The 27,295-nt window shown below is 48.4% G+C and overlaps 1 protein-coding gene across 2 annotated transcripts; it reads right to left on the bottom strand.

Annotated features, from left to right (window-relative positions):
• Positions 1-280: 280 nt before the first annotated feature.
• On the bottom strand, positions 281-26,630 carry WDR91 (WD repeat domain 91). 2 transcript variants are annotated; one of them, XM_074366989.1, is made up of 15 exons: positions 26,464-26,630; positions 24,929-25,108; positions 24,156-24,362; positions 21,921-22,004; positions 20,658-20,788; positions 19,423-19,588; positions 11,422-11,577; positions 9,151-9,344; positions 8,404-8,554; positions 6,903-6,997; positions 6,572-6,740; positions 5,383-5,491; positions 4,479-4,591; positions 2,974-3,171; positions 281-809 (listed from the first exon to the last, which is right to left on the bottom strand). In XM_074366989.1, the coding sequence occupies exons 1-15, from the start codon at positions 26,584-26,586 to the stop codon at positions 645-647; spliced, it is 2,241 nt and encodes a 746-aa protein (XP_074223090.1). In that variant the 5' UTR covers positions 26,587-26,630; the 3' UTR covers positions 281-644. The 2 variants fall into 2 exon arrangements, with proteins under 2 accessions (XP_074223090.1, XP_074223091.1); XM_074366990.1 differs by lacking the exons at positions 20,658-20,788; positions 21,921-22,004; positions 24,156-24,362; positions 24,929-25,108; positions 26,464-26,630 and adding an exon at positions 19,767-20,631.
• Positions 26,631-27,295: the final 665 nt, after the last annotated feature.

Here is a 27,295-nt window from a genome sequence, read left to right as displayed (position 1 = left end):
AATCCGAGCTGCCAACTCTCAGGGAAAAGAAGACATTATAGCATCCTTGACAGGAGCCCAAAGAAACAGAACAGCACAGACCTTAGTTAGCCAGGGGGACGGTAGAGAGAGGATGTCCTACCTCTACAGCAAACCAACGAGCAAGCCTCTGATAAAGCTCAGCCCCACACGGGGAGGTGAGAGCTTGGGTTTGGGCCTAAGCTCACAGTGACCACGGCCAGGACAAAGGGTGAAAGGAGACACTCTGCTGCACACACACATTCCAGAAAGAGACACCAGGTGACCACAAGAGCATTCTTTTTTTAAAAAAGAAAACAACAAATATATACAAAATACTTTCAATCTCTTCTGGGCCAGCAGAGCAGCCATCACAACACTCCTCCTGTTTCCTGAGCCTTCCTCCAGTGTGTGGAGCATGCTCCTGCCAGGGCCCAGCATGCTGGGATCTGGGGAACACGGGCCACCACTGCACATGGCTCCTGCTCCAGCCACGGCTGCTGGCCAGTGCCTGAGGCCCTGGAAGGCTCTCCCTGAAGATCCCCAACCCTGGCAGGAGCCGGGGATGGAGCGTCCCATCTTTCTGTCTCGTCTCTCCCTGCCCCAGGATAATACTGCTTCTGTGGGTGCCCCTCAGGGCAGGTCCCTCAGAGTTTATGGGCCAGCAGGGTGGTCAGCTTGATCTTGCCGTCCATGGAGGCAGTGAGGCAGGTCCCGCAGTCCATGGCCGTGCTCCAGTCCACAGTGACCACAGGGGCACGGTGGCCACCCAGGCTCAAACAGCTCTCCAGAACTTTCTCATCCCCACACAGCTGCGGAGGACAAGAGAGAGGAGGCGGCATCATCAGGCACTGCGCACAAACACATCTACTTTAACCACTTTCCGTGGCCAAGCTGCCTCGAGCCTGGGGGCTGCGACCCCAAGCTGAGCACACACCCAGACACACATGCCCACCTGTCCAGAAAGCCTCAGGTTCATTGCTTGGACCAGGAAATACCTTCATTTTCCCAACTATAGTTACTTCTTCAACTAAAGTGGAGAACAAATCCCTAATATGGTCTGAAAGACAGAATTTTCTCTGTCACCTTTAACTCGCCGTGGGCCATGCCTCCTACCAGTGCCCTGGTGTTCTCTTCCAGCACCATTTACCACTCCCACGTCATATCCCGTCTCTGCCTCTCTGCTTTATGCCTGCCTCCCTCAGGGAGGCACTGGCCGTCCAGGGCTCATTTGCGTGTACAGGTGTGAGGGGTTGGAAAGGAATAAGGAAGGGGAACTGGGAGCAGACTGAACATCAATCCAGCTACACGGAACATCCGTGAGCAAGAGAGGAAGTATTCAGCCTTCGTGGAGAACACGTCTTTAAAAATCATAAATTGTTTACAGGCTTTAAAAATGGGATCTGAAGGTCATTACGTTCCTCAAGTAATTAGACCCCATTACTGACATTTTTTAAATGATACAGAGGAAAATCTTTCAACCCGTTAACCAGTTACAGAGCAAGTCTGACTGCAAACCATATGAGCTGATTAGGACAAATGATAAAGACTGCATGATTAAAAATAAAACAATACACACACAACACACTTAATCATACAGAGAGCAAAGTATGATCCGCCTGAATCTTCAAATAATAAAAGAAATTAAAGCTTGTAAACAAAGCTTTTTACAGTATCTCTCAATAGCAATTAAAAAAATTATGAAGCTTTGTATGAAACCATCACATTGTAACTCCTTAAATATACACAATTTCTGTCAATTGTACCTCAATAAACCTTAAAAAAGATTTTTAAAATATATAAATAAACAAGTAAATAAAAATAAATTATGGAATGAATTTTGAAGGAGAGGACAAGCCACCCAAATCATCTTCACCTGTGGAGAAGTGGGGCCTCAGTAAACCTAGCCTCCTAGTACCACACTCAAGGTCAACAGTCCGGAAGGCTCCTTACTTCTCACCTCAGCCACCCCTCCCCCCTCCCCCCACCATGTGCTCTCGCTCCCCTCGCTCCCCTCTGCCCGGGGGCCCCAAGGCCTGCCTTCCTCCCAACTCCTTCAAAGGCCTCAAATGCACGGCCCGCCCCCACTCTCCCTGAGGACTCCGTCCCCACCCAGCTTCCTCCCCTCAGAACCCTCAACTCGGTACTGTCCTCACTGTTGGTGCCCGTGCCTCTTTCCAAAGTGAGTGTGAGCCCCAGGAGAGCAGGGTCTCCTGTACCCACTGCACAGGGCCGAGGCCGTGCCCACGCACAGCTGCTGTCCATAGACTAAACACCAAAGAGCTAACCCTGAGGCTAAGAACTGAATTCACTTGGAAGCAGAAATATGTGCTTAGGCCACAACAAAAATCCTCACTGCTAGCCTGTCAGACAACGCTAGCAAAATAGGAGACGTTTATAATTTCATACAATTATATATTTTTTAAAAGTACATGAACCAGAGAGTGTGACATGAGAATTAAAATTAGCAGATAAACTGAGGGACAAAACAGTGGACAACTTACATCCCCTGTGACAAATCACACGTGCAGATCTGTCCCAGCCATGGACTGTAATGTCCTCGATCCACAGGCCCTCCCATGAAACACAACTCTGCACCAGGTTAGAGTAACCTAAGCACTCACTTGTTTAGGGTGTGTTCCCCTAAACCGACACACAGCCTTCTCCCTAGTTCTCGATGTTTTCTATAACTGGCATTATTCCCAAGGAATGGAGGCAGAAAAGGGGCAGAGTCTTGTTGGAGGACAGTGAACGGATGAGCAGTGAGGAGGATGGGCATGTCACACTTGTCCCCACTCCCACCTGCTCTCTCGAGCCGGACTGCAGCCAGGAGACCCAGGCACTGTCGTCCTGGGTCAAAGGCTTCTCCACAGCCCTCGGGCAGGGACAGACACAAGGATGGGGACAGACGCCTGACTTCAGCCGGGCCCAGACCTCTGGGGAGGAACCTCCCTGCCACCACCACGCCCCAGGTACCTTGTAGATGACACCCCCTGTGGCAGAACACGTCAGCATGTAGTTTCCCTCCGAGTCAAAGGCGAAGAGTCGGCCCCGGGGGACTTGAACCTGCTTGTAGCCGCTGTACCCGGACAGCACAAAGGGGCCCGTGGCGTCCGCAGGGAGGCTGTACTCAGACACCTTCAAGCCACTCTTGTGGATGTTCCACTGGATGAACTGCAACCACAAGGCACGAGCGCACGGGGCTGGGCCACGGCCCGCCAGGCGCGGGTCTGGGAGGAGGAGCGAGGCCGGACCCCAGGGAAGAGGGGCTGGGCCACAGCCCGCCAGGCGCGGGGTCGGGGAGGACGAGCAAGGCCGGACCCCGGGGAGGAAGGCCTGGGTCCACAGGCCCCAGGAAAGGTAGTGGGATCACCCCCAGTCCCAACTCTTCCCAACACAATTTAAGCATTTTTTTAGGGAAGAAAACCTAGAAAAAGAGTCAGCAACCTAGGTCAAAGTCTGAACTTTCTCTCTGGCCTGACTCCAGAGGAGGAAAAGGGTCGGCTACTGACTTCGCCTGGACTCCCATCTGTCAAGCAGGGGCAATGCTCCCGTGACTGTTACTACTACTGCTGTTGTTGTTATTATTACAATTATTATTAGGGTTAGAAACCAACTAAATTTTTCTTAAAAATAGGACAAATTCCAAATATCCTTCCAGTTTCTCAGCAGTGCAATCAACTACCACGAGCAATGGAGTGTCAGCTGAGCTTCGGTGCCAGAGCGCACAGCCCCGGAGCCCACCCCAGGCACAGGCAGCCCAAGAGTCCTACTCAAATAAATAAGAAGTCGAGCTTTGATCTCAAAATCCCTTCTTACAGTTTTCAAATGAAGAATTCATTTGGTAATGACTGTCTTCGATGGCTAACACAGGTGAATAGCATACAATCCAGAAAGTCCCAGCGGGTATACATGCAAAGCAAGTCTTTCTCCCACCTCTGCCTGCCCCAGCCCCCTTTCCAAGGATCCTAACGAATCATTCCAGAGAGAATCTAAACGAGGAAACCTATTTTTACTTTCTTCCTCAACTTCCTTTTTACACTTCTTGACTCTGCTCAGGCCTCTGCGAGCTACCTCTGAGAAGCTGTCCCCAGCCCCCACCCCCCAGGAAACTCCACACATCCATGCTGTGACCACCCAGTGACCAAGCTCAGTGAAGTACACCCTGCCCATCAGGACCCCACCGAGTGGGGTGGGTCAGTGAGATGAGTCATTTTTGCTACAAGGAGAAAGGACATGGGCCCACCCCACCTTTCATAAGAACAGCCAACTCCCACTGAACTCATTAAACCTCACAAAGGTCCTACGAGATTGGTTACTACTCCTATCCCTCTTCACAGACGACAGAACTGAGGCAGAGAGAGCTAGGGAAAGGCAGTGTCGGGACTGAAGCCCAGCCCATCCTGCTGCTCTCATCCTCTCTAGAACCTCTGATGCCTTGGCCAGAGGGGGTAGTTCCCACTAAACGCGGCCCCACCTACCTTCCCGTCCTCACCGATGCTGTACACCGCGTTCTCGTCGTAGCTGAACTCCACAGAGCAGACCTCCCCGCAGTGGGCCTTCCAGCTCATGGCGCATTCGTGCTGCTGCATATCTGAGACAAGGAGACGCCGCTAGGATTCCCTCCCGGGCCCAGGAGGCACCGGCCCATGGCCCAGTGGGTGGGGGCTGTTCTGGAGGCAGAGGGCCCCCTGGACCCGACAGGAGTCACAGAGCTGACCCGCAGTGAAGAGGGGTCACTGGGTATTCAGTTCTCTCTTCCACTGTGCCTAGTCTTCTGTTAACCTATCTTAAATGAAACCTTCTTTCACTGGGTCAGGAGTGAGGTTCAGGAATCCCTGGGCGGAGCCTGAGCTCATCTGGGGAGCCTGTAAGCCTAGGAGAACATAAAGTCCTTCCTGGGGGGCCTCTGTATCTTCCCACCAGTTAGCTCTGGGTGCCCTAGAGACCTGTTAAAGGCCCAGTTCCTGGTGCCTTCCCAGACCCTCTGACTCCAGTCTCCTGGGACAGGCCTGGCGTAGGGAGCTTTAGCCAACAACTCTGATGCACACCATCCTAACGCTCTCATGGGGACAATGACGTGGCTGCACCAAGAGGACAGGACGGCATTACTCTCCCGCATCCTCCTGGATCTCATTCAGGCCATGAGGATCAGATCCAACAACTCAAGACTCAAGGGCTGCTGAGCCCCACCCCTTCAGTGGCCACTGACACCAACCACGTGCAAGGTGATTATGAGGGGCAGACTCTGACCAAAGTTAAGTTTGATTGTGAGCATCCTGAACTGGGGTTTTCAGTAGCCTCTAGACCAGCTGGCAAAAACCCAACTCCCTTCCCTGGGACATTTAAGGAGGGGTCCGGATGGCCGTGAGTACACTTGCTGACCGAACAGCCGGATGACGCCATCCGCCGCCCCCGTGACCAGCAGGTTCCCATTGTGGTTGAAGGCTGTGCAGTTGATGGCAATGGGCTCTGGATCCAAGGAGAACTGGAGCTAGAAAAAGAACCAACTTTAAAATGTATGACAATAATAAGCCAAATTTCAAGACAGGTTCTGTCTGAAACGGGGAAGAGACTAAGACTGAGGAAGGGCACACCAGAGCATAACAAGTATTGGTGATGCTCTACTTTTAAACTGTGACGGTAAGTAGGTGCTCATTTTATGGCTTATCTTCTCATTATTCCATATACCTATGATCTCAATATTCTTTTCTATGTTTAGTTAAAAAATTTTAAATAACAAGTAAACATTAAATTATAAATCACAAAAGGTCCATTAACAGAAAAAAACAAGATTAAAAAGGACCGAATCAGACCAGGTGGAAGAAGGGAAGCATCTACCGGATGCATGACACTAAGTGAAAGAAACCAGTCTGAAAAGGCTGCCTGATTCCAACCACACAATATTCTGGAAAAAGCAAAACTACGGAGGCAGTACAAAGATCCATGGTTGCCAGGGGTGGGGGCCAGGGAGCATAAAGAGAGCAGAGGATTTTTAGGGCAGTGAAAACACCTTTTGTGACACTATAATGGTGAGTACGTGTCACTACACATGCGTCCAAACCCACAGAATGTACAAGCCTCAGACTGAGCCCTGATGTAAACAATGGACTTTGGGCAATGACGACATGTCAGTGCAGGTGCATCAGTAATAACTAACGTCCCGCTCCAGTGGGGATCTGACAGCAGGGGAGGCTGTGTGTGTGTGGGGCCCCGGTATACGGGAAACCTCTGTACCTTCCTCTCAATTTTACTGTGAGCCTAAAACTGCTCCCCATAAAAAGAAAAAATATTCTTTAAAAATAAAAAAAATTTTAAATAAGCCTAAAGGGCCTGCCGGGAGGCTCTGTGTGAATTCTAAGTTTGTGGCATGATCCTGAACGACTTCAGTTGCAATCTGCCCAACCGGAGTATTACTACTTTTCAACACCTAAACTTTGAAATTTCCTCACAAGTCAAAACGTGAGGAGCCTGAAGCAAAGAGTGGGAAGAGACCTCCAAAAGAGGGCAGCGCAGGCTGTGATCCCTCCCGGGAGGGTGAGCAGCCCCAGGGAGACCCCGGACAGGCCCGCACCTGCTGCTTCATGGCTTTCGTGTCCCACAGCAGCAGCCTTCCAGGAACATAGTTAGCACCCTTGCTGCTGATGTCCGGCGCTGACAAGTCCACCTGGGCAGCGAGGCTCGGAGCTGCGGCGGAACAGACGAAAGAGGCCCCGCTGGGGCTGCAGGCCAGAGACAGGATTCTGCAACACACGTGGGGCAGGGTCAGCGCTCCGCCACCCACGGCAGGAGGACGAGCTGGGCCCCAAGAGCACAGGGGCGGGGGGCAGCCTCCAGCTCACCTGGCCATATCCCTGGGGGTACGGGGGCAGGGGGCAGGGGGCAGGGGGCGGCCTCTGGCTCACCTTGGCATATCTTCATTGATGTTGATCTCACAGAGATTCTTCTTGGCCTCTGTGTCATACAGGCGCACAGTCCCCACGCCACTGCCCAGCAGGAGCTAGAAGGAGACAGGCAGGAGGAGCGAAGGACAGCTAGGGTCAGGCCCAGCCAGAGAGGCCCACTGCAGGGCCAGGCCACAAGTGAGGCCCGCCTCCACTTCTCCAGCTAGTTCAAAGGTAATCCGGCTAAACTGGACATCATTTAAAAACTAAGGACATCAGAGATGACTTTGAGCAGAAGCAAAACCACAAAAGGAATCTGGAATGGGAGAGAAGGATCACCTTAGGTACAGCTGGAGACCAGGCCCTCTGCCTGCCCCTCCATGTCTTCCAGTTTAAATCCCAGCTGTCCTCCTCCTGCCCTCTCACTCCTGATCCACCACCACACCGCCCTGGGCACTGGCCCCCGGCTGGACAACTCTGGCTCTGGGCCTATAAAGGCCTCCAGGAAAAATAGAGGAGGCTCTCCTTGCCTTCAGGAGCTTATGATTTATTTGGTGAAAACTTCAAAGACAATTAACGAGGACTACCAGAAGAAAATACCAAAAGTAGGTCTGAGGGCCCCCCCTGGAGTATTACCTAGAATATGGCCTCAGCATTCACTTGACAAATTGACACTGGTATAGGGTAAGCCCCGAGATCCTCGTACATATGGATAATTCCTGCAGTTCTCAGAAATTATTTTTAAAAAATGGGGTCGGTATAGCTCAGTGGCAGAGTGCATGCTTAGCATGCCTGAGGTCCTGGGTTCAATTCCCAGTACCTCCATTAAAAATAAATAAATACACCTCTCCCCCACCAAAAAAATAAACAAACAAACAAACATAAAAAAGAGTTTAAAAAATTATAAATAAACAAGGTTTGCTCCTTGGGCTGCCAGCTAAGACCCCCTCTAAAATGGAATATAGTGGGGAAAAAACTGTAAATCAACTTTATCTCCTTAACTGCAGATTCTATCTCAAATATTAAAGTCCAGAAGGAAAAGGCACCCTGTGCTAACACCACTGTGTGAGCCCCTTGGGGACCACAGAACAGGACACACCCCCAGCCCAGCATGGGGAGGGGTCTCAGCAGGAGGAGGGAGCAGCTGAGAACATTCATGGTGGTGGTCAGGAACATGCAGGGGTGACAGGAGCTGGTAGGGGAGAAAGCTGGTCTCTCCCCAGGGAAGATGGAAAAGCGAACCAGACCCCCACACATGCAAGAAAGCCTCTGCCATCTGACAGGAGAGCGTCCTCCAGGTCCCACTGCAGTCTCATTCCAATTCTTGTTAATCCAGTACCCTCCAACCAGGAGCCTGCTGGGACAGTCCTAGATGTGTGGTCCCTGAATTCCCAGTAAGAGAGAGAGGGAGGGGCTTGGCACAGTTGCCTCAACCATGCCCGTGATGCCGGAGCCGCCGGGGTGAGGCCCGGGGAGTTCTTCACTTAGACCATGAAGCCAGCAACGAGGCAAGACTACTCACCAGCCTGTCCCGCTTGGTGGCCCACTCTAAAGAGAGCAGCGGTGACTTGGAAATGGAGGACGCCTTGGTCTGCATGATGGGGTTGAAGGACCACACTTTGATGACCCCGTCCACATCTAAGCTGGCGACCCTCCTCCCCGAGCAGTCCACTCTGAGATGAGAGAAAGAGGGATGCTGTTAGCATCTTGCCTTAGTCCGCCATCCTCTTAGTCCTCAACACCTAGAGGACTGCTTTTCTGATCCTCCTCCTGTTTTAAGAAATAATCCCCAAATGCCTATACTCCGAGGACTGACATGGACTATTTCTAGAAATACTCACTCACTCATCTGTCTGAGAACTACTTATGAAGCACCTACCGTGTGCTGAGCCCTGCGGTAAGCACAGGGACAGAACAGTGGGCAGATGCACACGGCCCACCCTCAGCACTCACAGCCTCTGGAGACCAACAGCCTCCCGCATCACCTCCCGAGCAATCACGTCCGCCAGAGCAAGGGATCACTGAGCCTCTGGACGTCACACTCCGTGAGGATCAGAGAAAGTAGAGATCTGACCAGGCCAGAGGCTGCTCTCGGCAGGACCCTCGAAGGCAGCTGTCCAGTGTCCTCTGACAGTTTAGGAGTGACCACGGTCCCTTGGGACTGTCCCACCATCAGCACCTGTTCTCCCCATCCTCCTGCCTACTAAACCTGGAAACCCAGGCTTCCAGGGAACCCAGTCCCTCCAGCCACGTGGCCCTGGGAACCCACCTGCAGTGCATGATGGAGGAGTGGTGCTCTCCGTACTCCTCCTGCCCCAGCACAATGAATGGCTGCTCGGGGCGGACACCCCCACCCTCAGGGCCTGCTGTGGGGGCCCGCGTCAGTGTCTCCAGTGCCTCCACGTGGAGCTCTGGGCAGGGCTCTGCCTCCAGGCCACCAGCTTCAGGCTTCTTCTCTGCACACTGTGCCAAACAAAGCGGGATGAGTCAGTTGTGCCAGGTCTGCACTGGGTCCAGTCATTCCCCAGGTCTGGGAACCTACTGCCGGGTGTCTAGGATGCCAGGCCTCAGCCCTCGGGGGAGGATCTCAGTGGACTCGGGTCTGCAGGAGAGAGCTCTGGACAATGAAAGCAGAGCCCAGCTCGCCCGGGAAGATGCAGTGCCTGCTCTGCCAGCGGCCCCTTCCTAGGGCCTTGCTCCTCTCCCAGGCCCTGCTGAGGGCATGTGGGCCACAGGTTCCTGGTCACGACAGACGGGATTCAGGACACACACCAACTTGACAGACCTGACCAATGATCATGAGAGTGGGTTACTGAGTGCCTATAGCGTGCAGGCACTCCTGACTGTCTCATTTAATTCTCCCCCAAACCATCTGAGATACTATCATTGACCCCATTTTATAGTTCTGGAAACTATGACTGAAAGCAGAAGTTAAATAACTTGTCCAAGATCAAGAGCTTACAGGGGGATGTGGATGTGAGGCCAGGTCAGAGGTAAGCCTGGCCCCTCACCAGTTCACTGCTGCACCAGCCAGCACCTCCTCCTGGGAAGTGGTCTCGAGAGACTGGGGCGACTAGCCAGACAAAAAGATCAACCCAAGAACAGCAGCAGAGCCAGAGCAAGGGGGGGCACAAATGGCACCCCACACACCTGCCCCCAGGTGGGCTGCAGCTGCCCATCTTGTCACCATGATGACTGCCTGCTCACCCAGACATAACTCCAGCCAGGGGGCATCAGCCAGGGCACGCTTTACCAACCCTCTGGTTCCTGAGGCTCCTCAGGGTCACAGAAAAAGCACTTCTAGAGTGAAAAACAGATAAGACAGAGGAACAGGGACCTCCAAGCTCAGAAAGGTGCCTTATGGGAGTGGCTGAGCTCAGGTGCACCTTTATCCTACAGCACTGAATAGAAGGATTTGAGATCAGAGTCTTAAGAGTCTATGCCATCAAACCAGAACCAGTACAGTACAGTACAGAGCTGCTAACACCAAAAATGTCTTTAAACAGGCAAGAAGCCCCTATTAGGAGATAAACGGTCAACAAGGTGACTTAGGCAATAAATCCTTTGGGCTTCTGCCTTCAAACCAGAATATTTAACTGAAGTGGAAGCAGCTTCTACTTCCAGGAAGAGCATACCCCAACCTATATTGACTAGTGGGGGGAGTCCCTAAACTCAGGGTGGCAAGGCCCAGGCCGCAGCAGGATGCTGTGTGGGCACAAGGCCCTCGGGGCAGCAACTCCAGTTGGGAGTGCAGACGAAAGGGATCCTGTGATCGAGCAAGTCTGCGTGATGCTGGGTTAAACCAAGAAAAATGGTCTCTCTCCAGCTAATTTTTTTTTCCTTTTCCATTATAATTTATTGCAAGATATTGAATATAGTTCCCTGTGCTACAAAATAAGACCTTGTTATTTATCTATTTTATATATAATATTTTGTATCTGCTAATTCCAAACTAATTCATCCCTCCACCCTGCCTTTCCACTTTGGTAACCATAAGTTTGTTTTCTGTGTCTAAGTCTGTTTTGTTTTGTAAATAAGTTCATTTGTATCATTTTTTTTAGATTCCACATATAAGTGATACCATACGATACTTGTCTTTCTCTGATTTATTTCACTTCGTATGATGATCTTGAGGTCCGTTCTGTTGCTGCAAAAGGCATTCATTCTTTTTTATGGCTTTTTGAAAAATCTCTCCCACTGATTCTGAGCACTCATGGCATGCTAACATGCGCAGTTAACCTAAGGGAAGGACACAGCATGCCAAGGGTCCCAAACCAATTATTCACAGATCTCATCTTCTAGGAACATTTTTAGAAGCCGGCATTTCATAGCCCCTATTTAGGGATGCACTACACCGGAAAGAGGGACTCCTGGAGAGCCAGGTTGTTTTGTTCTAAAATCCAGTTAGGCAAAACCACACTCTACAAAGAAGAAATCAAGAGAGGTAAGAGCGCCCCCTCTCCCATTTTCCACAGCCCTCCACCATGTAGCCCCGTGGTGTCCCCATGGGTGTTCGTGAGATGCCGAGGCCAAACCACACCTGCAGAGTCATGGAGAGGAGCTCCTTCCGTTCCTTGCCGTGATCCTGCAGACGCCGCTGCCGGTGCTGCGACCAGCTGGACTCCCCCGTGGCCAGTCCGCTGAAGAGGTTCTTCCCGTCCTTGGGTGCGCTCGCTGGCTCCCTGCCCTTGGCGGTCTGGAGAACGAGACGCCAAGCTGTGAAGTCTATTCCCACCTGTGCTCGGGCCGTGACACCTGGGCCAGGAGGGGAGCAGGAGCCAGGGAGTGGCCTCTACCCAGCAGCTCGTGGGTGAGGTTCCTCCCTGGCCATGCTGAGCAAGTATCTAAAATGTTACTATCTCAGCCCCTGAGCAAAGTCAAGGATGAAACACAAGCAGTCTGGACCTCCTCCTTTCTGTTCCCCACTCCTCAGTCCTGAGAGGACAGGTCCCCAGCACTCCTCCGCCAGCCACATCTATCACCTGGAGGTGGAGATACACAGAGCTCTCTGATCTAATCAGAACAGCTGACTTCAGTTAAGGGGAAGAGACCAGCACTTAGCAGGCACGATTAGGAGGCAGGTCAGGCCCTACGCTAGGTGTTACAAACACTGATGAGCAGCTACATGTTTGGGCAATACAGAAAAAAAAAAAATTATGCAAAATACAATCACCCCTCTGGAGGGGAAACGGAACATAATAAATACCTCTCTTGTTTTGGGCCAAGTGGATGACTAAGCCAGCCAATGTTAGCAAATATTGAGGTTTTTGAAAATGATTAAAAGGCAATCAGAAATTCTTAACAGAAACTGTTGGAAACTCAAGGACCTTTGAACAAGATAAACATCACAGAAGAGAAACGCATCTCCTGGCTCCTTTTCATAGCAAGAGAAAGTCAACCAAGGTTACAGCTAACAAACTCAGTAATCCCCACCCCGCCCCCATACAGACTGAAGATTACTGATCTAGAGCTTTTTAAAAGGGAGCTGCTACCTCTTCACCTTTCCAGATTATCTGGCTGGGTTCTCTTTTTCCAACCCCATTCCCACAAATTGTGATGGTCACCCTCCTACTCGCCCCTTCCTTTATACTCTTAGCAAAGGGATCTGGATGCAGACAGCCATTCTGCCACCAACCTCCTCACAAGCCATTTGCACACAAGACCTAAGTAAAGAGAGTAAACTCAGCCTAAGTCTACTTGTGGCTTTCCAGTTCTTCTTATTATTCTCACGTTAATGTTAAACAACTTAAAATGATTAACATAGATTCCTTGGACCTGGAGTGATGAGAACAGTTAAGACAGGAAATTTTAAAGGCTATTAGTTTACGTGGAGCCTCGCTGTGGCTGACCGACACGGTACTGATTATCTTTGTTTTTCTGGCTGAGGCGACCTCCAGTGGTGTCTACTTGTGCCCGTAACAGATGTTTCTTCTAGAGAAAGTATTTGATTCTCTGAATTCTGATTTATTTTGAAAAAAGTAAAGTTCTTAGTTAAGATTAAAAAAAAATGACCTAAGAAGAAAACCAACATCAATATATGTTATTCACTGAGTGTTTACCATAAAAGGCGCCATGCTAAGATCTTTACAACATCCCCTTAAAGATGAGGGCATCATTTAACATGGAGAGCGGATGCTTAGAGAGGTTAAGTTACTGGTCTACACAGGGAGAGCTCGACAGAGCAGGGATTCACACCCAGATCTGACAGCAGCCCCACGCACTGAGAAACCTGAAGAAAGCACATGGAAGAAAGTGACACTGAACAGAAGAGACCAGAAGAAACGTCATAACCCCAGAGCTAAACAACCACGAAGATAAAGCCCATCTCTCGGTGCTTCTGGCCCTCCTTGAGAAGCATCTGATGGTCCAAGGAACACTGGCCAGGTTCCACAGTCTGAGAAAGTGGAAGGTAACTTCTCCTCCCAAAAGTAAAAGGTGATCTTGAGGTAACCATGGTCCCTCACACGTTCCCGGGGCAGGGGTGGAAGAAGTCGGGGGGACGTTCACTCCCCAGGATGTGATCCAAGAGTGCCAACCTTTCTTACACAAATCCATTGGTTCCTCTCCATATCTACTGATTCAGAGGGCAAACTGCTCAGACTGAAGAGTTCCACAGGATAGGCTATACTTAGACAAAATAGATTTTAAGTCAAAGACTGTAATAAGACAAAAAAGGCTGTTATATAATGAATGATAAAGGGGTCACACCAACAAGAGGATATAACATTTGTGAATATTTATGCACCTGATATCAGAGCACCTCAATATATAAAGCAAATATTAATTAACTGACCTGAAGGGAGAAACAGGCAGCAACACAATAGTTGGGGACTTCAATACCCTACTTTCACCAACGGATAAGTCATCCAGACAGAAAATCACCAGGGAAACACTGGACTTAAACTGCACATTAGACCAGGTGGACTTAATAGACATTTACAGAACATTCCATCCCAAAGCAGCAGAATATACATTCTTCTTAAGCACACACGGAACATTCTCTAGGACAGGTCATATGTTAACCCACAAAACAAGTCTTGAAATTTTTAAGGAGACTGAAATCACATCAAGCACCACAATGGATGAAACTAGAAATCAATTACAAGGAAAAAACTAAAAAATTCATAAATATGTGGAGACTGAACAATATGCTCCTGAGCAACCAATGGGTCAAAGAAGACATCAAAAGAGAAATAAAAAAATATCTTGAGACAAATAAAAATGGAAACAGAATACACCAAAACTTATGAGGTGCAGCAAAAGCAGTTCTAAGAGGGAAGTTTGTAATAATAAACATCTACACTAAGAAGAAAGACCTCAAATAAACAACATAACTTTACACCTCAAGGAAGAGTAAGCGAAGCCCAAAGTTAGTACAAGGAAGGAAATAACAAAGATCAGAGTGGAAAATAATGAAACAGAGACTAAAGAGACAACAGAAAGGATCAATGAAACTAAGAGCTGGGTTTGGGAAGTTAAACAAAATAGACAAAACTTTAGCTAGAATTATCAAGAAAAAAAAGTGGACTCGAATAAATAAAACTAGAAATGAAGAATTGCAAAACATGTCTCCAAAAGTTCTCACATTTTGATACAAAAGACAAAAGAAATGGCAGCAGAGGCCACACTTTCTAGATTTCAAAGGTGGCCACGGGGGCTCCACAGCTAGCTACGAAAACAATGCTGAGAGGAGAAGGAAGATCAGCTTCCTGGGTTGACAGCTGTTTTCCAAAATAGTAGGATCCCTGCAAGCAACGAGATCTCAAACAGCCTGACACAACTATGATTCAGGTTTGACAGATTTATCGCCTGACCAAGAGATCTTTAAACTGGATATCTGAGAAGAAAGCGGAGAAGAACCTATTTAATACTGCATGCGTTCCCAGGGGAAGTACGTGGACCACAGGGGTACCCCACCTTGGGACCACAGGTTGGGGAGGATGCAGAGCAGGGACAGGCACTTGGTGGCACTCTCGTCTTTCCTTTTTCACCTGCTACACCTGGTAAAAGATGTCATTTCCCTTTCCAGTGTGCGCTGTGAAGAGTGCTCAATTCAATTGGCCCATACTAATGGAATAGGAAGGCTTAGGATAGACTTCAAATTCCTCTAAACGACACAAAAGCCACCGTAACGCTTCCCCAGCGAGTCTGGGAAATACAATATTAAGAAGTACAAAAGCAGTGCTTCCCTTGCCAAGTCAAGATGGCAAGGACACTGTCCCATACATCACTGGTTGGGGGCTGAACAGTGCTCTCAGGTGAAAATTCAAACAGGCATTAACGTAAGGCACTGCAATAAATTTAGAAGAACTACCTTTATAATGATAGGGTAGTCTATACCAAGAGAGCGCTAGACCTAAGTGTGACCTATCAGGTCCTGCTTAGAGACACCTTATCCTTAAACTGCATCTAAGCTATTCAAAAGAATAGTGTGCTGAAAGCTGATGAATGCAGCTGTCCACCAAACACCCAAATAAGCAGGTTAAGGTGAATGTGTCTAGCTACAAATGCACATAACTTAAGTAAATGTTCACTGTGACACAGCCAGTAATTGAAAGCTTTGTTTTAAGCACAAACCTGATAAAAATCTTAACTACCAGACATTCCAATGCTCCAAATTATATTTTTATATTCTATCGTAATCTACCTGTCTCCTATAGTTCAGGAGAGCTATCTTAGCCCAGGCTTTATCATTTGACCTTCTCACTTCTCACTCCAGAGAAGGACCTGAATTCATTTTCAGTGGCCTGAATAGAGCTTGCCAGGCAGTCGTCCGAATGGGACAGAGAACAAGTTCCAGTAATCTGGCCTCATCTGAAGCAAAATAAAGCCACTCAGAAGGCAGGCACTGGGAACACAGAAATCACAGAAGGAAGATGGGGAAGAGGGCTCCTTTTCCCCCATCCTGCTAAGATGCACAGAAACAGCCCCAAGGGCAGCATTCTTACTGCTGCTGTCTCAGGAGCTACGAGGTAGCTGATACTAATAAGAGATACAAATACAGGAGTCCGCGGATGCTTTGCTTTCTTTACATTACAGCCAATTAAAGGTTATCGCTGTAATAACTGTAATTCCCCCCGGCAGTCCCATGGCTGACTAAGCGCGTGTGGAAGGGGCGGAATTAGAACCAGCAGGGACAATGGAGTAAAACTGCAGTGGGGGGAGCCTGCAGAGGAGGTGCCCTCGGGGGCTACGGTCGCAGAGATCCCAGAAGAGCTTGGGAATTGTGGTTTTAGAGTCACTTCCATCTGTTTTTAAACATTTGCCTCCAGATTCATATTGAAAGCATGGAGAGTGCATCACCATAGATTTTGCATCTATAATGCTATGAACTTTTCAGTAATAACAACAGTTACAGCAACCCGTCACAAGTGCGTATGATGTTGAGACAATTGTACAATGCTATATGTAAATAATATTTAAAATAGGAGGGGGAGGGTGTAGCTCAAGTGGTAGAGCACATGCTTAGCATGCATAAGGTCCTGGGTTCAATTCCAGTACCTCCTTTAAAAATAAGTAAACCTAATTACCTCCCCCCTTGCCAAAATTAAAATAAGTAACACAATAAAAAATAAACTATAAAAAAAAAAAGAAAAGCCTAGTCATCTGCATTGCTAATTTAATAATGCAGCTTACGTTGTTGTTTGATTATCAAGAGTGAAAAAGAAACAGGGAGCTCTGGCATGGCAGTATTGAGGAAAATACTATGTGTTTAATATATGAACAAAGCCACGTGGCTTATTAAAAAATGGCATTTCTTACTATATGATATCGCTTGTATGTGGAATCTAAAAAAAGACACAAAGGAACTTATCTACAAAACAGAAACAGACTCATAGACATAGAGAACAAATTTATGGTTACCAGGCAGTAAAGGGGGTGAGAAGGGATAAATTGGAAATTTGAAATTTGCACCTCCTGGAGAGTGATGGAAATGTTAGCTATCTTGATTGTGGTGGTAGTTTCATTGGCACACACACCTATCAAATTGTACATCTGAAGTATGTATAGTTTACTGTATAGGAATCATATCACAATAAAGGTATTAAAAAACGGCATTCCTATTGAGTTCTATTGAGTTAAAAGCAATACATCATTAAAATCATAGGAAGTGATCATACAGCTGACTGCATTTGGTATTGGTAAGAGAACATCTTGAATTGTACACTCAAATTTGGCCATCAATTGTACAGAGGAATTAAAAACTTAGACTGTCCCCCCAGAGGAAGAGAACCAGGATGGTGAGAGGTCTAGAAATCATGCCATATGGGTTAGCAGTTTGGGGGAGAGGCAGGAATGAACAGAGAGTGCTTAGCCTGGAAAAGATAGGAAGGGTGGTCCTAACCAGAAGCCTTATTCCATGTAGCTTGAAGGCAAACCTAAGTGAGTAAAAACCATAGCGGTTTCAACTAACAGCTTTCATCAAGCAAACAACCCACGTACATAAGCAGTGAGCTTCCCACCATGGGAGGCAATCAATCAGAGAACATGAATCTCTATTTAGTAGGAGGAGGGCCAGACGATCTTTAAGCTTCCTCCAAATCGAAAATTATGTGATTTTCCTGAACCTCAAATATACTAGTTATTTTTAGAACTGAAGTATCACTGCTTAGTCAATAAATCAATTAAAAAACAAGTGCCCCAATCACTAGGTTTTTCAGATCACAGACATCTATTGTCTCCATTAGGGAAATGGAAAGAGGGCTACCCCTCCCCTGTTAACATACCACACGGTGACCCAGGCTTTTTTAAATATTTCAGAGGCAAGGTAAGGAATGTCTGCGACAAATTACACATTCTTGTCCTCATCTCTTGAACAGTAACTGCACAGAACATTTCCAGTCCCATTTCACCCCTACCATTGGGCACCGAGTGCCTGAACACACAAAGACAAGGCCGCAGGTAAAACCCCAAAGACCCTGTCTCTGTGTTTCCTTTCATTTTAAGTCGATGAAATTGAATTTCATCCTTTCATGCACATTTCAAGGGACCCAGCACTCCACACATCATCTATTACACTTATAAAAGTCTTGCACAGTGAAAGATTTGCAAAGCAAACAGTAAAACTTACTCAGCCACATTCCATAAAACTAGATTTCTAATTTTAAGGCTGGAACTTCAGAAAGTTGCAGGAATAATGGTGACCGATGTTTGACCACAACAAACCCCCTGGATGCTGAGGCTGCAGTCACCTTGCATTGCTGCCACTTTTAGGTCTCAGAACTGACTCGGGTACCCAATCCGCCAGTATCTTCCCAACAACAACTACTGAAATGTACTGCCTGCTTATAACCTGCCAGGCACTCCATACACCAACAGCCCTTCTGTCAGCTCAAATAATTCTCCCCCAAAGGAGGGAATGCTATTATCACCATCCTAAGCAAAGTAGGGTGTTTTAAGCAAGCTGAGCAAGGACGATAAACAAGGTACAGCTGCCAGGCTCCAAAGCCCGCCCTCTCTCTTCCCCGTGTCCTGCTCAGCGTCTGCATTTCAACAACAGGACGAAACCTAAGGGCTGCGCTAAGAGCCCTGACGTCCCGATGGCGGTCTGGGGCAGACCTGTCTCCCCGAGCTGCCCCACGCTGCCACCGCGGCTGCCGCCGTGTCACTTGCAGCGGTTCACAAGCCAAGGGTGGCAGGAGAGGAAGGTGGAGATGATGACGACTTACTTTATCGACAACTAGTAAAAATGAATTAAAAGGGAGATACTCCCTACCCAAGTGATAAAGTGTGACTGTGGGTCTGTTAAACTTTCACTCTGGTCAGCATTTCTGAAAGCAATGAGTTCTGGAACTCTAGGAAAACTACTGGGTTTTGGACATAGGCTGACATAAAAGAAATTCTCTTGCAAGCTTCTATAAAACTAAAAAATAGCAAAAATCCTTTGTAGAATCAGGAAATAACTTGTCAAAGAAATTCTACACCAATTTAGAAGCAACTCTAATTTACTCATTATCTACAGGCTACTTTATAGCACTGAAAACCGCAAAGTCCAGAATTGCTTGAATTTACGCTTGAGTCACAAAATTGCGGTCAGAAGCACTCATGAGTTCAGAGGAAATTTATGAGAAAAGGGAAGGGACCCTTCAAAGCACACTTCCTCTCGCTGCCATCCACCCCTTCATATGCAGGGTGTCGCGGGCTTGAGAGCTGGCACCAGAGCACAAGCACCGGGTGAGGCCTAGGGCTGAGAGCCAGCCCTCCTTCTTGATCAGCACGCCCGCCCTGGCCTCCTGTCTCATTCTGTCCACAACACCTGCAATTCTAGCTGATGAGGGGGAGCAGGCGCAGGATGCCTGAAGTGGACTTTCCTCCACTACACTCATATCTACAGTCTCATCCTGCAGAGCCGTCACTTGTCTGTGAGGCAGAAGCAGGGAAGGAGGAAGAAAGGGAATGAGATGTGAGTTTAGGATCTACACCAAAGAAACCGGTCCTAAGGGGAAGGCGGACAAGTCTCCACCCGAGGAGTAGGTCTGGAAGTACAGTGGGTGGTCAGAGGCCTCCCAGTGAGAGTCAGAAAGGCAGGACTTATGCTTACCTGGCTGCCAAAGGACTCCTTCTTGGCCGAGCTCTGAGCCTGAGGGGGGCCCTGGGCAGGCGACAACCTCGAGGGGCTCTTCTTACTCTGAGGCAGCAGCGAGGACAGGAAGCCCACGCGCGGTGACTGGGAGAGAGACGCGTTCCTCTGGCTGCACACCATGGCCCTGGGCAAGCAGACACAGCACAACGTCACAGCGCTGCAGGGGACTGGGGGAACGCGGAGCACAGACCTCCTGGCCTATGGACGCCACCGTGACCAGGGCCTGAGCCGGGTTCACGCGCCGGGGTCTAAGGAGGCATGATGCTTGGTACCGTTCTTGTACAAGGGAGCCGGTGGCCTACCAAGCACAACGGCAAGGGCCGCGGTGAAGCTCAGAGCAGCGCCTCCAACAGCCACTGGCCACACGTGCACTGAAGACCTGAAATGTGGTTAGTCCAGGTGGAGACGTGCTGGAGGTGTAAAATACACACTGGAATTCAAGACTGAGCGTGAAAGAGTGTCAGCTAGCTCATGAATACTTTGTTTACATTCACTGCATGTTGAAATGATATTTTGGAAAAGAAGGGATAAATAAAATATATCATTAAAATTAATTTAAAAAAAAAACAAATAGCCACTAAAAATTTTTAAGTTTGATTTTTGGCATGCATATTATTTCCATCAGAGGGCGGCGGCTCAGAAACCAGAGCAGTTCAATCAGTGCAGTCCTTGGCCACATGTGGATTTGGAACCTGGGTTTGCATCCTGAGTCACTGATCACTCACGTGTGGCCTATGGTGTCTACAGGGGGTCTCTTCAACTATTATTATCATTGCTGGGGTCTTCTGCTTTAACTGGCTGTTTTCAAAGGTGGCTCAAATACCTCTCTCCCAATATGACTTCTCCAAACTCTTGAGACTGGAGCATGCTTCCATGGCAGAATGCATCCAACCTGTGGTTGCCAATCTTGTCATCCATGAGGTGCTCCTTTCAATGCACAGAAATGTCCCAGGGCTTTATGACAGCGGCTGTGTTTTTCAACCCAGGCTGCATACATCTGCACGTGCAGGCCCCTGGCAGAGCCATGCAGGCAGGCCCTGAGGCTGGGAGGTAGGGAACAGCTAGAGGACCAGGGTCCTTACTCCCAAAGCTCAGACCATTTCGAGTCGCCAGGAGAAGGGGAGACACAGTGAGGTGCTCCCCAGGGGAGAGCACAGAGGACAGAGAGAGGAGGGGGTGCGGCACACACTCACAGTTCTGAGTCCCCCAGGCGGTCCATGTTGGAGACATAAGGGGGCAATTTGTGTTGGACCAAGGCCTCCTCCTCTTCTGGCTGTTGCTCTTCTTTCTTCAGTCGGTGGATTTCGGCTTGCAGTGCGAACAGCTACATGGGGTGGGGTAGGGTGTGAGTTAAACAGTGAGCTTGCCTAACCTTCCCTCCCCTTAGACACATCAAATCCAAAACCCAACCACGCTGGCTCATCAGGCCACTGGCCCTCAGCATCGGGGTGCTCATCTCACTCTCCACAAACTGGAAAAATGGGTGAGGCGGCTGCTTCTTGACCACAGTGAGGTGAGAAAACTAAAAACTGTTACATATACAAAACCCTTTTTTTTTCTTTTTATCGTTTGACTTGCTTATTCCTGGATTCACTGAGAAAAACAGCTCCACCCAATCCTGCTTTGCTCTTTGGAATCTACAAAATCGGCTATGGAACTCTAACAGAAAATTTTTTTCCAATGAAGTTTAGCACTTTTGACCTTTTGCCTGAAGAAAATTATACACACACATCCCCAAACCCAAGAATCTTAAACCCCCAAACCTAAACAGCTTACAATTTTCTTCTGAAAAATCTTCTTGTTTTTCCTTTTTTTTCCACTCTGCATTCTTTTTGGTGGAGGAGACAATTAGGTTTATTTATTTACTTATTTTATTTTTTTTAATGGAGGTACTGGGGATTGAACCCAGGACTTCATGCATACTATGCAAGTATTCTACCACTGAACTATATCCTCCCCGCTAAATAGCCTCCTTTTTCTGAAGATAAGTTCATTTCAAGGTCAGAGAAAAGCTCCTCCTCAGGCCAAATGTAGAGGCAAATGCGGGTTGGAGCGATCATCTTAGCAGACTAGAGAAACCTAGTTGAGCTGAGAAGAATTAAATCAAATCTGGGCTGTAAACACCCAGATGAGAGGACAGGTGGAAAAGGACCCAGGGTGGGAAGAAGACATCTGAAAGCAGGTTAGTTGTAAGGTGACATCAATGCATTGAGTCATTTTCCTCCTAAAAGTTCACTACCATCACCAGGTTGTGTATGCCACACAACTTACAACATGAACCCTGCCTCTGATTTCCAGACTGTCACAGCCCCCAAGTCCCCAACACTGACTTTCTGGTCACCATCCTCTGACATCAGTGCTTTCCAATATTTGATCAGCCCTCCACTGCCACTACCCAATTTCACACACAAAAAGCAGAAGTTCCTCCCAAGGAGCAAGTATCGTTCGGAACAAACCTTCTGGCGCAGAACTTCATTTTCTTCTTGAACCTGGTTGGTCCTCTGGCATTCCGCATCAAAGTTCAGTATCACGGGAACTGGTGCTCCAAGTTAAAGAATAAACCTGCCTTTTAATTAACTTGACCATGGTGTGATCGTGTCACAAAGTATACATATACGAAATCATCAAGTTCTATAACTTAAATACATACAACTTTAAACTGTCATTTATACTCCAAAAAAGCTGGGAAAAACAGTGAATTGAAATATATATTCCACCAAAAACCCTGCAATAAAACAATTCAATAAACCTATTACAAAAATAATAAGCCTGCCTGCGAAACAGGTAAAAGCCCTTCCCAAACTCCTGACAACCACAGCAACACCCTTGAACATGAGACGGGGTAAAGACTGTGCTGTGTGCTCTTCACAGCTTTACGAACAGTCCCTCCCGTGACACGAGGCCTGGCCCAACTTCGTTCAAACAGACTCACGGACACATGACAAACTGCCCGGTGAGCCCACAGAGAGGACATAAAGCCAAACCTGACGTTTTCTCCCCAATACCAGCAATAAGAGCCAGCATCCTACAGGCTTCACAGCCAGTTTAAGCTGTAGTGACACTCAGCTAAAAGCCAGCCCAGCAGCCAGTGGCTCTGCAGGCAGAGTGCCAACGCTCTACCAGTGGGGCGGAAGGACAGGCCACTTGGCTTTCCCTCCCCAGGCTGAGCCTCCTGTGGGCAGAGGTTTAGACTGAGAAGCAAGCTTCCTGCAGACTGCCACCCCATGAGCATCCTCCTTCTGGGTCAGGGTGTCAGTCTGTCCCAACCACCTTAAACAGCTTCAGTCCAAAGGAGCACAAAGCAGGCAGGGCCTTCCCTAGAGACCCAGAGGGCCCATGGGTCATGCCATTACCACCTCCGGGCCAGTCCCCTGCTGGTTTTGTTTCAAAGTCCTCAGGATAAAGAGCAGGGGGAGAAAAAAGGCAAACCTGGCAAGAGCGTAATTCACACATCACCACAGCACAAAAGGAAAGGGCTCCCTTCCTACCCCCACCAAAGATGCTCCTCCCAGGGGCCAAAAAGGAGATGCTGGGAAGATCTCCACAACACCCAGTCTATCAGTTACTCACCAGGCAGCCCCTTTCAAACCCGAATCCCTGCTCCTCCCCTGGAATTCCTGCCTCAAGAGCATAAGCAAGGAGGATGTCCCACAAAACAGTAAATAAGGTAGGCTGTAAATTACTTACATCCTCTCTCTCTCTCTTAAATATCTACATATATTCCTAAAGTTGCTCTCCTTTTCTCTGACAAGTTGAGGGACACTGCAGTCCCTAGAAAGAGTGTGACCCAGACACTAACACAGGGAGGAAGTTCCAACCCAAGAAGTGTTCTCACCTGCTACCTAATCCCAATAAAGGCAAGTGAAATCCTGGGGGGCATGGGCATGCACAGAGAGGGTGCTCTGAAGGATGGCCAGTTTCACTGCAAAGCAGCTCTGTACCGGCCCCTGTGTTTGCTGAGAGAGACCCTCAGCCCTATTTGAGGGCTGCTCTCAGAGCCTAGCACCAGCCCTCCACTATTAGCCTTGTCCCTGCCCACGCATGTCAACGACCACTTCAGCAGCAGAGGGTCAGAACGAATATTTATGATTCCTGGCCTACTGATCAAAATAACCACCATCTGTCTAGCCCCCTCACATAACACATGACAGTGACCCTTGGGCATTTTGTAGAAGAAATGGTGGCATTAAAAGCAACAGCATAAAAAAGAATGAAATAATGCCATTTGCAGCAACATGGATGGGCCTAGAGATTGTCACACTAAGTGAAGTTAAGTCAGATAAAGAAAGACAAATATCACATGATATCACTTATATGTGAAATCTAAAAAAAGACACAAGTGAACTTATGTACAAAAAAAAAACAGACTCACAGATATAGAAAACAAACTTATGGTTACCCAGGGGGAAAGGCGTGGGGAGACAGGGATAAATTAGGAGTTTGGGATTAGCAAATTAAACTACTATATGTAAAATATAAACAAGGTCCTACTGTATAGCACAGGGAATATTCAATATCTTGTAATAATCCATAATGAAAAAGAATATATGTATGCATAACTGAATCACTATGCTGTACAACAGAAGCTAATACAACATTGTAAATCAACTACAATTTAAAAAAAAGGGAAAGAGCAGCGGCCCCTGATCACACCGTCTGGCTGCCTCAGACAGGGCAGCCGAGAGGATATGCATGCACTGAAACAGGACGCTCAGGAAGTTGTGCAGGGACACGATGAAGGTGTCGGCCCACTGGCGAGAAAAGTAGGTGGCAAAGGTGGGGTTGGTGTCTGGGGACGGCAGGAAGGGCAGGACAAACCAATCCTTCCACTCGGCCTGGTTCTGGAGCTCTGTGGCCTGCTTCACAAAGAACTCCTGAGCCTTGTCATTTCTGTTTGTCTGTCAAGACACGGAGGAGGGAGCAAGGAAGGGGAAGAGACAGAAGTCCGGAGGTAAGATTCTTCACCACTGCACAGCAGAGAGCCTTTGCATATCAGCCTGCTACGGAAGCGGCCAAACATGATCCATAAACTTCATAAAATAAAGGCAATCATTCTTTTCTCAAGTTCCTTGTAACTTCAAAGAAGCTGGTTTAAACTAAAGTGTTGATGGTAAATGTCATCCTAGAAATTAATTTCTAGTTGATTTTCAAATAATCTAAGTAGATTTACCTCCCCAGGTCAGCCATAATCTTTGTTTACTCAAACTTTAACTCAGCTACTTATATTCTTTAAAACACCGCCCGGGCTCACATGCTTAACACATGAGGGGAAACAGGAATAAGGAAGATAAGTCAGATGATCTACAGATGAGAAGGAAAAAAAACAGTAGGAAAAGAGTCAAAAATAATTTTCACTGTGACTGTTCCTCCCTTTCCCAGAGTAACACAGAGTTGTCCCTAGGCAGTAAATCTATTTCTGGATCAAAGAACTCTCTTCACCAAGAAATCCCTGAACCAAAAGCACCTGGATTGTGTAGACGAGATAAAAGCGGAACAGGCTGGTTTTCAGCTTGTTGATGGTGGGTCTATACATATCCTCCAAGCGGCTGAAGAGCCGACGCTCCAGGTAGCTCCAATAATCCCGAAGGGCAGCCAAGTCATACACCTGCATCAACTGCTGCAGCTGGTCCACAATCTTGTCCACCTGGTGAGAGAAGGGTGGGATGGAGAAGGTGGTGAAGGACAGAATGGAATTCTCTCCTCACTCCACAGAGTTAATACAGCTTTTCCTTCTTGCTGTGGCTTCTGGATGTTAAAAAAAAAATAGTTTACATTAGCAATCTAGAAAACTTTCCAAACACAGTAATGTTATAGCTTTTAAGTTATTTTCTGATGTTAGATAATGTGTTCTGACCCTCTAGCAAGTGTGGAAATTTCAGGTGTAAAAGCCCAAGAAACAGGAGGTCTGGGTCCAGGTCCTGGATCTGCCTCTGACTTACTCAACCATCTTGGCAGTGTCACTTCAACTCTCTGGTCTCAGTTGCCTAAGATTTAAAAAACAGAAAGAAAGAAGAAAAAAAAAAGAGGGTGAAACAATCTCCTAGTCCTCCTCCCAGCTTCTCTACTCCAGGATTCCAAGACTCATGGTGAATGTACTGTCTCCTTCAAGTCCTCAAAGCAGCACCAAAGCCCTGGCAGCTGCCCAGGGTGTCTGCCAAAGGAGCCACCTCCTTATGAGGAGCAATCACACCAGAGTACACAAGATGGAAAAGCTTTTGGATATTGATACCACTACAACACCCCTATTTTACACATCAGAGCACTGAGGCCTGGAGAGCTGAAATGATTTGCTCTTGCCACAAAGAAGCCACTAACTTTGGACAGACAAGAACCCAGATCTCCTAACTCCCCTCCAGTGTTCTTGGTGCTAGTCCACTGTCTCTCTCAATTCACCTGCCAATACCAACTGAAATCAGCAAACATACACACAAATCATACACATATAAATTCCAAGAACTTCTCAACAGAAAATCATGTCTGAGCAGAGGAAGTATGTTTTCAAATGTACAGCAAGGTCTTCCTCAATGGTGAAGCAAACTGCCAATGAGTCACTGACCAAGACATCTCAAACAAACAGATACCTGAATCCAGCTAACATGTTGGGCTGCAAAGCCCTTTGCTCCAATACCACTGGACGCCAACTTTAGAATATTTCTGTTGCCAAAACCCACCCACCTATCCAACCTTAACTCCTAAAACCTCAGCGCCATCCTGGCCAAAGATTGGCCAGCACCTGCTCGGAGGCTGGGGTGGAGAAGGGAGCCCTGGGCTCCAGCCTCGGCGATGCTCCTGACTTGCTGGGTAACTTCAGGCAAGTCATGTCCCCTCTCGGCGCCTCAGTTCCTCATCTGTCAAGAGAGTGCCAGACGCGCTGATGTCGACGGTCCCCCTGGCGCGGTGATAGCGCCGCTCCCGCCCTGGAGGGTAGTGTTAGGGGAGAGCCAGCTCCGGACTCCCTCGGGGCCGCCTCTGCCCACGCTGCACCCGCTGGCCCCTCACCCGGAACCCCTTCTCCTTGTCTGCCTTGATCTCGGCGTCCAGCTGCCGCAATGTGTGCGTGAAGCCGCGGAAGAGCAGATACTCGCGGACCAGCTCATCTGTGCGCTCCACCGCCTCCGCCATCGCTGCGCCAGCGCTGTAAGGGCCCGAGGCGCGCCAAGGACGGAGGGGCGGGGCCTGGGCCGCGGGGGGGCGGGGCCGGACGCCGGCGCCGAACACGTCAGACCGCGGCTGGCCTACCAACCCGCACGCTCCGCAGGCCGAGCGCCTTTGGCCCCGCCCCCTTCCCCGCCCAGCTGCTACATCATCGTCACCCTCCCCGGGGAGCGAATGAAAGAAGCGCTTCTCGCCGGAGTTTACTGGCAGGGCTGGCGGCGGCTTTGTCATCTGTTATTGAAAGTGGCGGCTACCGTCCAAGTCAAGTAGGGCTGGACCTTGGAGATCATCCCAGATAGTCACGAGGCGGGCAGGGGGCTGAGGTGCCCTCCTCATTGGCATTACTGAGCGGAATCCTCTGTGCACTGCCTGTCCTCGTTTTACAAATGGGCGAAACTGCAGTCCTAAGAGGAAAAATGACTTGTGTGAAGTTACACAACCAGGTGTGTTATCAGAGAGCTTTAAGACCCCCAAAAGCCTGCTTTCATAAGATTTATTAATCACACGGCAAGATAACCAAGGTACACTGTTAGTAGAAAAAAGGCAAATTTCAGAACAGCATGTATAATAAGGTCCCAGTTTCCTAAAAAAAAAAAAAAAAGGTGTGTGTGAGTACATTTAAAAAATTCAGGAAGAGTATACACTAATCGCTTGCAGTTGTTTCCTCTAAGAGGTG

Source organism: Camelus bactrianus, chromosome 7 (genome assembly GCF_048773025.1).
Source record: "Camelus bactrianus isolate YW-2024 breed Bactrian camel chromosome 7, ASM4877302v1, whole genome shotgun sequence".
Lineage (NCBI taxonomy): Eukaryota > Metazoa > Chordata > Mammalia > Artiodactyla > Camelidae > Camelus > Camelus bactrianus.
The sequence above is the reverse complement of the archived record's forward strand: the minus strand, read 5'-3'. Positions and strand labels throughout refer to the sequence as shown.